At 43.7% G+C, this 14,170-nt stretch overlaps 1 protein-coding gene across 1 annotated transcript in view; it reads right to left on the bottom strand.

Moving 5' to 3' along the window:
- Positions 1-14,170, bottom strand: part of LOC131673373 (neprilysin-4-like) — a 102,696-nt gene extending 88,526 nt beyond the window's left edge. Inside the window, exons 1-3 of the mRNA XM_058951303.1 lie at positions 13,992-14,170; positions 13,322-13,379; positions 5,342-5,396 (exon numbers count right to left, since the gene is read on the bottom strand). Of these exons, the coding sequence (XP_058807286.1) occupies positions 5,342-5,353 (12 nt within the window). The 5' untranslated portion in view covers positions 5,354-5,396; positions 13,322-13,379; positions 13,992-14,170. The remainder of the gene's footprint in view (positions 1-5,341; positions 5,397-13,321; positions 13,380-13,991) is intronic.

Below are 14,170 nucleotides of genomic sequence, written 5' to 3'. Positions count from 1 at the left end.
GAAAATTTAATAATGAAATGTAATTGTGCACTTAACGATTGAATTGTTAAATATTTGTTTCGTAATAATAATTATTTCATGGATACGTATCAAATGTAAATACAATAGCCGTTGTTTAATTTCGAGAGTTTTGCTTTTCTACAGAATTCTAATGAAATGTGTAAAAAATTACGAATAATTTCTGAATATAATTTTCTTTAATTACAGCTGATTTTTGTACTGCTTTGGTGTTTCGAGTTCAATTCAAAACTTTGTTAAGTTTTCATGTTAAACAGATTAAAGAGTTGGGCTTACATATAGAGAATCGTACAAAATATGGAGTCGATTGCAGGCATATAACTTTGAGTTCGACAGAGAATAAGATTATGTATTCGTTTGAGTACTCGTATAATGGGAGTTTGCATCGATACGTGTCAAATAAACATTTGAATTTATGTAAGATGCAAATGAAGTGTCAATAAAGAGGTTGAATTACATTTATACTGCAAAAATTTCTTCTTTACAATTTACGATATGTAGGTAGTGCAACATATTTAATTAAACAAGTTAATGATACTTTTGTTATATTCATCAAAAAATCGAATAAGTAAAAGAAGTATGGTAAGAGCGAAAAGTAAAAATCGAGGTCTAAGTAGTTACGAATATAATGTTTGTGGTAAATACTTTGCAACAGGAATTCGCAAGGGAAACTGAGAGAAATTGGTATGTGTTTTGTAGTTCTCATGTACGACGATAATGGATCTACGTTGTGAATCTTCTTGGGGGACGGTGCAGGAGGTTGTCCGAGTAGCATACGGCCACCGCAGTAGTTAATTGAATGTGTTGACGTGGTAAGCCTCCCATCATGCATGTGGATCTGAAAATGTTGTGTGACTCAGTGATTGTCGAGGTGACCTGTCGGTATTTTAAACTCCTTGGCGTTGTCATCTTGTTCTCGGGGTTGATGCTTGTTTGTTATTCTGCTTTAGAAATTGACGTCGGAGAGGAGTTCAAATATTCGCCACCCGAAGCGCAGCAATGCCGTAAACAAGTCGACTCCCTCGAAACTCCGCCGAGCGAGAAGAGTGACAGCCTTGGTAAGAATAAATGTCCAAAGTGCACGAGAACTTACAAATGGAAGGTGAGCCTGAATAGGCATTTGAGGCAAGAATGCGGCAAGAAACCCGGCTTCTTCTGCGCTCACTGCAGCTACGCCAGCAAGCAGAAAGTTCACCTGGCGACGCACATGAAAACGAAACACGAAGTTTCGAGACTCGTTAACGGCGATGTAAATAATAATTTAGAAAATACCAAACACTTTGAATGCGATGTTTGTAAAAAGACGTTCACGTTCAAGTGTAATTTGAACAGGCATAAAAAGTTCGAATGCGGCAAAAAGCCAAGCTTCTTCTGCGAATACTGCGTTTTCGCCTGCAAACGCAAGAGCAATCTGATGCAGCACATCCAAAATCGACACGCGATCGATAATCCAGCGTCCAAGCACACGTGTAGTATGTGTGGCAAGTCGTATAAGCACAAGACACATTTGAATGCACACGTGAAATACCAATGCATTAAATAAAAATAATTATTCCCGATGAAAGCCTGAAAAGTTATTTGAGTGAGCGTTCATCTTCGATTAACGACATATTGGCAGCCACCAGTTTTTCATTCTCGCGACGGACACGCGATGAGCGCAGAGTTCTCAACGCCCATACAAAATCAATCATAACTATTTTCGCCAAGTTTCATTCGCATTGTCAAAGACGAAAGCATATAACTGAATAGCAGAATCGTTTCCCGAGGCTTCGCAGAAAGTAAACTCTTGCAATATATCTTCTCCACGTCAGTAACTTCCAATATATTCCAGTTGGAAGCGTAAAAAGAGCCTGGAGCACCTTCCAAACTCTCGTGAATAATTGACAGTGGCTTTATATGATATCGAGCGAGATTTCCCTGGTGTTTCCGTGGTGAAAAGTGACGGAGAGAATGAGCCATCCGTGGCTGCAGCGTACGTGATCGTAAAGATCGGTTCTCTATATCGAGTGCAAGCCGAGAGGCCAAAGGGCCGCGGTCTGGCTGTAATAGCATAAGGATGTGATTTGGAACGGATTCAACTCTTGCTGTATGTCTTTTGCCCTCCCTACTTCGGAAATGCCGTCGACGTTACCTCGACGAATATGTCGAGGAGTAGTCGCTTGATAGCCGAACAATCGTGCGCCACGGCCGAACATATCGATTGGCATTATGGCACTCTCGGCAAACATCTCTAATCTGCTAGGATGTCGTTATTTGGCAAACTATCGCCAATGATTAATGAGTGCGTTCGCGGTATATGCATTGCACGAGTGATGAATCAATATATGGAATTCCGTACAATTGCCATTACCCACAGGTATAGCTAATGCGTTTACTCGCATTGAGCTCACGCTCAGTCTAATTCAATAAGCCAACCACTCAATGGCGGCCTATTTTTATCAATTCACGCAATTGACCTGATTCGACGCTTCAATCAGTGACGATGGGGGGGGGGGGGAGAAAAAAAAGAAAATTCTTTTCTTTCTTTTCCTAGCTCGTGCGCGCGAACATTGGAATTCGTGACACGGCACACATCCCCCAACGAGAGTTATGGTCTTTATTCGGCTCGCGTTTCGCGGAGTCACTTCTACAAGAGGCGGCGGGTGGCGCGAGAGCAAGCGCGTTCGTGCGAAAGAAGAGGGGAAAAAACAGCGATGAACGCTCGTCCGAGGAGAGGTTTGGCCGCACGTTTGCGGATTATTAATTTACTTTAGACTCCGTGCTTGGCTCGTTTGTTTTTTCCCCGATGGGCTATTCGAGTTTAGTTGGTCAATTCCTCGGGGTGGCTGATAGTTCTTTATTTATATAATTTTTCCGTCAGATCGCAACAATGTGGATTTCAAACTGAAACCTCGATGAACGAAGAGCTTTAAAAATAGTATTTTCGAACGAACAAATCAATCCCAAGCAGTCCCGAACAGGGCGGTCACAAAAAGTATCCAAAAAAGCAAGTTATACTGTGACAACTGTCGCTAAAACTATACACGCCGATAAGGGCAAAAATAAATGCGAGGCAAGAAATAATTCTCGTTTAATCATCAGAGTGGAAAGTCAGCAGCTGCCGTTCATGGGTCAAAGTTCAAAGCTCGACAGCTCAGCAGCCAAATGTACAGACGGTCTTGGCTAACAATTAATGTCAATCGGCACGTCATCGTGATTAATGTCAAAGCTCGTTTCTATATCTCCGTCTCTGCGTGTTGTTGGAAAGCTGACCTATCGCTACCTCCGATTGCTCATTTTTATGGATAGATTCATGAGCTCGATAATACGCCAAGCTTTCGTTTGTCGAGTAGCTTCTAGAAATATCTAGACAAACATTTCCTCCAATATTTCGCATAATTGAATGAACCCGGTATTTTTTCCATGTCAACTTGGAGAGACAAGATTACAATTTTAAACTGGCAATCTCGTCACATTTCAGTCTAAAAAATTCTAGCCATATTTTTGAAAAAACTTTATTAAAATTTCATACCGAGCGCCACGCGACGGCGACGTATACAGACGAGAAAGTGAAAAAAAGAAAAAGGGAAACAGACGGTTATCACTCGCACTTTCGCCCGAGCAACTTCCTGCTCCTCGGTAGCGGCGGCAAAGTTTAACCCGCAATTTCGTAGCGAGCGGCAAAAGTGAATCTAAAAATATTCGGCGCGAGGTGCTCGCGCGACACTGCTCTCTGGCTCATTCCGGATGCGAGACGCTCGTTCGAATTCAATACACTTTTGCCCATTCTGGCGTGTTGCACGTTTATTGCGTATGGATCTCCCGCCGCTGTACGTACGTCGCGCGTATACCTATCCTTTTCTTTGTTCTTTTTTTTTTTTTTTTTTTTTTTTTTGCGCTGAAAATCTCGTTAAATCCATCCGGCAAATTCGCGAGACATACGGCGAAAAGGAACTGCGTGCGAAAAGAGGAAAGCAAGGAAGAAGAATGCCGCCGCGAGTTTTTTCTCCGGAGAAAGATAGACAGTCTTAAAGCCAATTTGGAGTTCTGTTTAGAGTTTAACTTTTCAAGAGGATCCGCACGTTTTTTTTTTCTGTTGCGTGAGCGTGGAAAGACTATACTTTTAGAATTTTAAAGTCTATGAGTTTCGCGTTGCGAGCTGCTCGGGTGAAGGAGCTTTTATTTGAAAACTTATTAATGTCAAAAATAAACGATAAGAAAGATTTCAGTCCGTCCCCAATTGCGTCAAATAATTCAGCGTGTCCAAAAAGATCACTATGACATTATAATATTAAAAAAAGCGAAGAAACTCCGCTGAACATTCGATTTGATAGTCGTGCGAACTCAGCCAAAATTTGACATAACAGCAACGTTTTCTCGTTACCGTCTAAACGAGATTTCCTTTCGTTCGCAAAGGCAACATATTTTTCAATTCTCTCGTTCGCCCAGCTGTTCTCGGCGTAGATTGGAAAGTAATTAATCTGATGCCGGGCACGAAAAATTGTTTTCGGCAAATTTCCAGCAGCATGGTTGAGCTTTCATTCCATCGCGAAGTATCTTTTTCCATCAAGCGCTCGCGAGCTTTTGATTTCGACATCCGTTATTTTTCGACGCGCGTAAGCTTCTTCTTCTCCTTTTTTTATTCCAGAGAGAAACACGCAGACGAGACAAAGGTGCTGCTCTGATTTCCTGCTAGCGTTCGGCTTCACAAAGGCCCCGAGGATTTTCTGATTCCAGAGCAATGGCAAAACACAGCCCTTGATATACAGAGAGAGAGAGAGAGAAGCGAGGCAAAGCTTTTTAAAAGCGACACGCGAAAGCACTTCGTGCGTTAATATCGAAATCCAAAAAAGAAAATAAAAAGTAAACTGTCATTTACTGCACGCGCAACTGGGTCGCTAGTGGAAATTCTTTGAAATTTTAGTTCCACGATCGGAGACTTGATTATTGCACACAATTCGGCTACTACATCACGTTTATTTCAATATCACGCTGTAAAACGAGCGCAGTAAGCAGTCCGTAATGAAAGTTTAATTATTTTCAAACAAGTACAAAATGCGCTTGGTGGACACTAATTTTTTTTCCTCGACAAAATAATAAATCTTCGACGTCGCCATTATCCCCTCCGAACCCAAGCAACTCGCAAATACACCCGTGTTTCGAACAATGGCGCGACAAAAAAAATCTGCTCCCGGTCTCTTGCGAAAGAAAAACATTTGCGCTTGCTAATATCTTTGCAAGTCTCGCAAAGTTTCTTAGTAACGAAGCCATTAATCCTCGATTCGAAAGGGGCTCACTCTTAGAAGGGGTGACCCTGCGCGAGTGAAAAATAAAAACAACTCACCTTGTATCTCATGGTCGATCGGTGGTGGTCGTCGAGTCGTTCAACAAAGGCACGCCTGCAACAAAAGAATAGCGCGTTTGAGAAAAAAAAGGGAGTGTGATTACGCGTCGTTATTTGCTCGTGTCTGCTCTAAGGCCCTTAATTGAGAGAAAAGCCTGCAGCGGCGCATCTGCTTTGCATTCAATGACGCGCGGGCGACGAAAAAAAAAGAAAACGCCGAGAGAGCTTTGTGTTTCTCAAAGCTGCATGTTGGGGAAGAGCATTGATTTTGTTTTTGTTTTTACTTGCTTGCTTGTCGTAGGAAGAATTGGGAGAGGCTGGGCGTGAATTTTAATGTTTGTGCGTTACGGGTGCAGGACCCGAGCTTAGTTTTTCTCCGCGACAAACGTTCGAATCGCATGTCTCGATTTCGAATTTCATTCCCGGATCGCTTTTCCGTTCTTTATCCAGCTCAATCAAGTACAAAAAAGATATATATCGAGTATTTCCTTTAACTCCCAAACGACTTGGCAAGTCGGTTGAGTCTGGGAGCTTCATCAATGAAAAGCAATTACTCTTCGTTAGCGTTGACAATAATTGAAAGTATTCAGAGAGTGAAGGGCATTTAAAGAGTCGGACACATCCTTTTTTCGCCTTCCTATCATCGTCGGTGCTTTTTACTTTTTTCTCTTTTTCAACGCATTTTTTTTTATCGTCGTCCCACAGCTAACAATACAAATCAAGTTTAATACTTTAATACCTTGCGAGAGCGCGTGAGAGAGAGAGAGAGAGACAGCAGGGGCTTATTTATGCTGGGACGTCGCATGCAAATGCAGCTTGCGTAACGCGGATTACAGCTTTGTTCAGTGCATACCTTCAATCCTTTTCGGTACCAACTTTTTTTCTTTTCGAAGAAAAGGACACGCCCCAAGAATATAACTAGATCACTACTTCTGATACTCTCTATGGATATACACATCTATAAGAAAGTAGAAGACCGTTATTTCATTCATTTTTGCTTTCAATTAGGAAGCAGGACTTTTACTTAGGACACTTGTTTTCGCTTGCATTTATTGTGGAAAGATTTTCTTTTGGAATCTTTAATTTGCTTATTAAAATTTCATCAATAAAATTGATTTTCACCTTAGACAGCGTTGTTTATTATGTTGTATGAGCATGCCTAGTTGTGCTTTATACAACTAGTGCAGCATGTGCCAATATTGGTTTGGTGATAGTAGTTTGTTATTAACTTTGCATGCGGTTATATAATCCGCGGGCATCAAAGATGAAAATAAAAGTGCTCATTACATCGATATTGCGAAGTTTTAACGCTTCTAAAGTAGTTGGTAACGCGACACAATATTTTCGGTAGTCAGCTTACATACAAATTAATATTTTGCGAGTTGCTCGCGTGGAACATTAGTTAATAGTTTGTTAGTTGCTGAAACTTTTGTTAGTTAATGTCAGAGTTATTAATATTTACTTAGGGTGCGCAGTTTCGAAAGTCCTCTCGCGCGCCTCGTGTGCTAAGTAGCAGTAAAACCCTCCGAAAAAAAGCACCCGCGAAAAATAATTTCGCGTTGGCATCTTTTCGTCATTCGACAGATGCAGTTCTTACTGAAGCTTTGAGTTGACCCGACGAGAAAAAAAAAGACAGCATCCCTCGTAAACCACAAGCGTTGCAAAAGAATTCATTAAGTCGGAATGGGTTTTTCATTTAAATTAGCACCAGCGCGATTCAAAAACAGGTAGTGCAGCGCGCGCATTCATATTCAATGTTTTTTATTGACCGCAGTGCCGAGTGCCAAGGTAAACCTCCCCAATCAAGTGCGCGCAACTTGGATGTTTTTTTTTCTCGCGACGGCGCTGGGAAAGCCTCTTCAATTATTTTTATTTCGTTCGAATGCATAATTGAAACTCATTGTTTAGCCGTTGTAATTCACGACGGCGGGGCCGAGTTTATGAAATTTTAATTTCCTTGAAAATTGTCGAGCGCGCGACGAGAGTTAATAATATCTACTCGATTTACCCGTATTTTGGCAATCAATCACTTCCGCGTTGTACGTATAACGTTTATTATACTCGCACAAATCATGCAGAAATCGCTTGCGTAAATCAATATTGATATTAAATTGAAAGCTGCAACGGCGGCATAGAGTTGTCAATATGACCAAATTTTGATTGGCAGTCGATCGAATACTATCGCGTATCGTAAAACACATTTCGTTTAATAACACTGCGACGAGCTACGGAAATGTTTGTGAAAAATATTGTGTACTCTGCAGGTTGTCGCCTTCTTTTGCGCGGATATTACTTGCAGTTTCAGCAAGTAACGTTGATCCATTGGCCTCGATTGAAATGAAAAAGCAGCATGTAAATAAACGCAAGATCAAGCTGATTTTTAATGTCCGTTTGACTTTATTCGACTTTTCTTTGGATCTCCTAGCAAATATTTAATGACGACATCTTGTGCGAACTAATAACGAAGGAGTTTCAATGCCGCGCGTCAAGCGTTTACCTATGAAAACCGTAGGATTTTAATCAATGCTCCTCGTTAAAACACGACCAAACGGAAAATCTTTATTTTTCCACGCCGCTGCCCACAAGTCTTCAGCGCTAAAATTAAAATTCCAGGGAAAAAGCACAGCTTTAAAATTTATTTCCTAGAAATCTAAAGCTCACAGCGTGTTGGCGCACGGGAACGCAGAAACACTATCGCGCACAAAGGAAAAGCAAACGCGAAAAAAAGTAGAATCAATGCAGAGCGGCGAAAAAGCGAGAGAGGTCGAAAAGAGAAGAAGCCTTATTAATTCTTCGGTTGCCGAGAGCAGTGGCGCAACACGTTAAATATTTGCCGCAGTGCAAGTGAAAAAACAAGTTGAAAAAAAAAGAAAAAAAGAAAAGAGCAACGTTGGCTCTGTCGGTGGATAGTAGTGGAACTTCGACCGAATAAATAGAGTTGTATGCTTGCCTCCCCCCCCCCCCCCCCCCCCCGTCGTCTATTTCTCGATCAGTCGTCGACTCGCCAAGATCAAAGCGCGTTCTCTTCGATCCTCAAAAGACCTCCCGACGATTGAAGGGCGCCTCTAACTCGATTTTCTTCGGCAAACAAAGACACTCTTTTCCTCCCCGCCGAATGGGGATTCACCTTTTAGTCCGGTTCTACCTAAAGTGTACATGGTCACGTTGGAGAGGTTGGCACATCGGTTCGCTCAATTTTTTCAATGTAAAGCCTTGCGTTCTTGTATTTTTACAGCACTATAAAGCGAGTGGAACTATTCATAGTTGAAGATGAAAAATGCCCCCGTAGAATTTCCGTAACGTAATTGAAAGCTACGGTCATCGCAAGTGTTGCGTATTTATCTCCGACTTATATCGGCTGAATTAAAATTTTCTACTTTTTTTACGAAACGTTCACAAAGATACGCACTTTTTTAGAAAAACATTTACGACGATACGTACATTTATAAAAGAACATTCGACAAAAACACAATGGATCAGGAGAAATTGGCGTGAAAATCTCATGTTATGGACTACCCGAAAATAACAAAAGCTAGCAACGGAATGATACTCCAGAACAATACCAATGTGCATGGCGTACGTAACGGTAAACTAATTGATATAATGCAGTTATTCGGCATAATACTAGCCCTTAAACCCGATCCCTACTGCTCATATCCATTCAAATTTGAAGCTGACGAGGGTACACTCGTACAATACTACAAAGCATACCACGATTCCTCGGGTATTGTGTTGAAATTAGCGAAATAACCGGCATTCGAGCTCCGTGCCCTCTAACGATTCTCGTAGTATTAAACGACAACGGGTCCCGACTAGATTCTAATGAACGCCCGCTCGAAAAAGTATAAGTCTTCGCTGTTTGCTCTCGGCGCGCGACACTTTTTCGCTTGCGCCGTTGCTCTCCTCTGTACTGGTTTTCATCGGCGGCAGGGATATTGAATCGGATTAATCGAATTATCGAGCGATGATTTTCGCCTGCCGGCGCGTGTTTACATTCGATTTGCCTTTTGTTTGCGAGCGCAAATGAAAATATGTATATTGCGCGCGCGGGATAGACATGTATCATATGTTGTGCCGTAGCGCGGAGTGAAACGAGAAAGGGAGAGAAGGAGATGCACAGAAAGATGCTTGAGGAAAAAAAGCTTTCCGACTGACAAAGCGGAGATTGTGCACTTGAAAAAACAGGAATGCCCGCATGGAGTTGATACAAATCAACCGCTCATTGAAATTTCCAATGGTTCTCCGCGCCTATGCATATATATAGAACGATTATCGTACATAATGGCTTTCTTTCTTCTTTCCTCCGCGTTGCGGCTCCTTTCTTTCGTGGCTACACGAGAAAGACGCGCAGCACGGTATTTGCATCTAAACAGGCGCCTCTTCTCGGCGACGAAAAACCAGCGGACTAATCCGGTCAGCAGCGAGCAAACACTTAATTTGCGAATGGCTTAGCAAACCGCAATACACAACTGAGGCCTCTACCGCGGCAGAGTCAACGGCGGATAGATAAAAAGCGAAGTTGGAATAATTGATTGAGCATCGCCGAGCCACCGCGAGAAAATCGCGCTGCATTGTACAACGTGGAAAGCGCACCGAGAGTGCGTTACGCTCGCTTTCGTGAAAAGTACTATTACACGTTGGAATCCAGACTGGGGAATCAATCGCTTATTAATTCCTGAAAGGCGAGTTTTAGTTTGAAAGCAGGCTTAATTGGCTTGACCTTTCCTCGCGGAGACTCGCCGGTCGCAGTCATGGAATCGTGAAACGCATTACTCAACTCACTCTAACCGTACGTATGCGTGTTTCTTCTTCTTCGAGAGCTATTCTCGTCGAGTGTCTATAGAGAGAAATGTAATCAGTACGTAAATAACGATTGTGCATAATAAGCGAATCAGGAGCGCAGATAGTATGTCCATGGGTATAACTGCCCGCGGCCGATAAGATAATCGAGGCGCTGCCGGGGACTCCCTTGCGCTCGCTAAAGCAGGCGTGCATTTAGAGTGAAAATTCCGGGGCCGGGAGAGCGTTTATGTACGCGCGCATGAATGTTAAATAGCGCGCGACGTCGTGCTAATCCGAAATTGCACGATCGGCGAGAAAGAAGAAGGCGAACGCGAGACGGGGGCAAAGCCGTCGAAAAGTTGCCCGTGGGTAGGGGAAGGTCGCGCGACGCGCGAGCAGGAAAAGGAGGTCAGCCGAGCGCGCGCGCGAAGAGGAGCGAACGACCATAATTTTCTCGGCGGTACGCGCTGGCCGGATCTCCATTCCCATCATCGCTACCTTGTATACAGTCTCCAGATCGGATTTGTGTCTTATACGCGGGAGAAATGGAGTCGTTCTGGTTTCCTCGTTTCTTTTTGTCTTTTCTTTCTGCTTTTTCTTTTCCAGAGACAGAAAGAGACAGAAAGAGAGACAGAGAAAGAGAGAGAGAGATAAGTGGCCTCGTATTGGAAAATCGATGTGGTCGAGGGCTATCATTTAAATCCATATAAGTCCCCGTCTTTGTCTTGTCTCGGTTAGATTAGGCACTTTCGTTTAGCGCTCGGCAACGAAGACGACAGATTATGCCGAGTGCGCTCGCTAATTGTTAATGGGAAATCGCGTGCCTGAAGATTTTCGATTGCAAGTTCAGCCAGACGTCGCGACTTTTTACATCGTTGTTCGTGCGGTAACGAGCAGTAGTAGTGTTCTTCTCGTGACTTCGGCGTGAATCCCGAAAATTTCGCGGTTGACGTTGCGAATAAATCGGCTCTCGTGTCGTGTGCTCTCGCTCGTAAATTTTCGCTTGTATTCGTCGCTCGGGTCAATAATCTGGAACAACGGTTTCGCCTTTTTCTTTAGCTCTCCCTGCGTTCTATTTTTTTTCGTTCAGGCGACCATTAAGCATCGCTGCGAAACTTCCTCGGAAATAAAAGAGAGAATTGGCAACATGCGAAATTGGCGCAAAACGAACCACGGTGTTTTCCCGCTCGCAGCCTCCGATGAATATGTAGCGAGATCCTCGGCGCGGCACCTTAATCGCACACGGATCGATCAGCTGTGGATTTGTCATTAATTTTTCGCCGATTGCCGGCATTTGTTCGACGTGATTTATTGATTGGTCGACTGCTCGCTCGAGCCGAGCACGATGGCTCGCTTGGCGATCAGTTTGCGGGGGGTAATGCGACAACCGCCTTTTCCGCGTGCTCGTCGGCTGAAACGCACGCGAGAGATTGCGTGCGACGCCGACAATACTGACCTATCGAGCGTCGTTGTCATTGCCCGCTGCGCCACTTCATTTTGATTGCGATCAGGCGCGCGAAACTGTATTTTATTTTGCGTCCGACAAATTGCGCTGTCTCCGTGGATTGCATTTCAGGTATCGCGTTGCGCTCGAAAATTTGATCGCTTGATCGACGCGCGGCTTTCAGGAATCTTGGTTTGCCCGATGTACGTTTACCGTGACGTCGGGTGTTTTATTCGCCAATCAAAACTGAAGCACGTCGAAGCGACGATTGTAAAATTGATTAATCGATGATTTTCCGTTTTAACCAGTGAACCCACCCAAGAACAGTGGGTACGTGCGCGAAGGTCCAATTGATTGAACGCGCGTAAGCCTACACCTTTTTTTTCGCGCGCGTGAAAAAACACGTCTCTATTTTTATTTGTACTTTTGCGTTCGAGCTTCGCCAATTTATTAAAGCAATACAAACAAAAAAAGACTCACGGTTCGTGAACGTTACTTGGAATCATCGAACTGTTCGGCGAGAAAGAACTCTATCTTTGAAAGATTTCTGCAAGCCGTGCGCGTCAGTCGGACGGACGTGCTGAATTGACAGATTAGCGGTCGGATGCTCGCGCGTATCGGCCTCCCCTCAACGTTGACGTATCGAGGGGCGTAAGGCGCCGGCTCGCTTCCGCGATTTGCACCCTATCTCCGCGCGAAAAGACGCGCGCGCCGTCAAGATCGTTGCCCGTGGATGCCCGTATAAATTCCGTCGATATCTACGCGCGCGACTCCGTTCCGATCGGATAGTCTTTTCTTCTTCTTCTTTTTCTTCCTCTTCTCCTTTTTTCTTATCTTGTGAGAATTAGAGATTGGATAATCTGTGTTTGTATGTTTTATCGAGGAACGATAGTGTCTCTCGAGATAAATGTCGAGTATCCGACTTAATGATAATAAAGTTTGCGTGTATTTTTGGTGATCGTTTTTTGTCGAAAAATTATTGTGGTCATTCGGATTTTACATTTTAACTTTAACGGAATGGAAATAAAAGGAATAGAGATAAAATGGAAAACTTGTCGGACCGATAAAAATCGGCGGATATTGACATCCAGCGTCATTTCTACGGCGAAAACCTATACTTTTTTTACGACACGCGTTACTCACAGTAAATACAAAATGCCGAAAGAAAAACAAAGAAAAATGTAGATTGACGAAAAAGCCTCTACGATACGTTCACGGCAAGTATGAAAAATTGAATGATATAATTAATGCGAAACCCCGATTAAACTTGAAAGGATTTTGGAATAGTCGATAAATCACATCTGGCGCGCAGACGTAGAAAAAAAGAAAATTGCCGATGGGCATTCGTTGCAATTGACACCCAAGGGACGTGGTCGAACTTTCGACCGCTAAAATGTATGTATACGACTGGGCGCCGAATAAAATCACTGGAATAATCGTCGTCGCCTATGCGTATCACTCGCTCCGTATGAATTATTTATAAATAGCACGTGTAGAACAAGCGCGCTCGCCGCCTAATCTACATTTATTCATGAGCCGCCGCAACAATTATGTTACGCCGATCGCTGGATTATTTACGCGGCTATTTACGCGGCCATTCGCCATACGCCTTCGATTCGCAATTTCTTTGGCACCCGGGGCAACTCGCGAGATTCGATTGACCGCCGCGGCCGCGCGACGTTCGTGCGTCTCTGCGGTCCGTTCATTGTCCGACGGGCCCGCGTGAATAAATATCGCTATCGCTAATTACTCACCTCGCTGTCTGCGTTCTCCCGCTCCCAGACACGCGCCGCAATTCGACACGAAAATAATCTGCGGACAGACGAAAAAAGCATGACGGCATAGCGCGGGGAGCGAGCTTTTTTTACTATCGGCGCCGTGGTGAAATATTTCGGTGTGGCCTAGTTCGAGGAGCGTCACTTTCAATTATCTAGGTGACATGGCCTCTCCGCTTTATCTCTGTCTCGCGAGATGACACTTCGGCTATGTACGGCCACTTTTCTTTGTTCGAGTGGCAATGACCCTTAACACAATGGACAACTCTTCTTTATAGATTCTTCTTTTGACAAGCTATTGATTTGACGGTCAATCAAGCGTGAGTCCTCTATTTTTTTATGGCAAAAACGGATGTCTCGGTATACTTTTGTCTATTGAGAAAGGCTCATCGTTCATTTTTTTCTATCGTGTTGAAATAGTCGGGTTAATTATCGATCTAAAATCGTCTTCAGAGATATTTTTACAGCGACAAAGATGTCGATTCAAGCAGTCCAAACGAAAAGATCGTCCCTTTGCGTTCGCTTTATTGACAGATTTTGGATTCAACTTTGACCTGAGTCGTCCCAAGTGCCATCTCGCAGAGCAGCCCTGCGCGATCGAGCGAACAAAGCACCACGGCAACGATAGCGAAGCTCCAAAAGCACGCACCTTTTCGTTCGCGCGGGAAAGATTCAAAAGCGTGCGCACTTTCACCGAACGGTTGAAACGCCGCGCAGAGATACGCGCACTGGTCGTCGGCAGCAAGCGAGACCGCAACAACGACAACCGCGCTAATATACAAGTACGAACCGCGCGAGCCGCCACCGCTACAGCTCGCGACTAAAGTG

This window comes from Phymastichus coffea, unplaced genomic scaffold (genome assembly GCF_024137745.1).
Source record: "Phymastichus coffea isolate CEN01 unplaced genomic scaffold, Cenicafe_Pcof_1.1 PCOF00174, whole genome shotgun sequence".
Lineage (NCBI taxonomy): Eukaryota > Metazoa > Arthropoda > Insecta > Hymenoptera > Eulophidae > Phymastichus > Phymastichus coffea.
The sequence above is the reverse complement of the archived record's forward strand: the minus strand, read 5'-3'. Positions and strand labels throughout refer to the sequence as shown.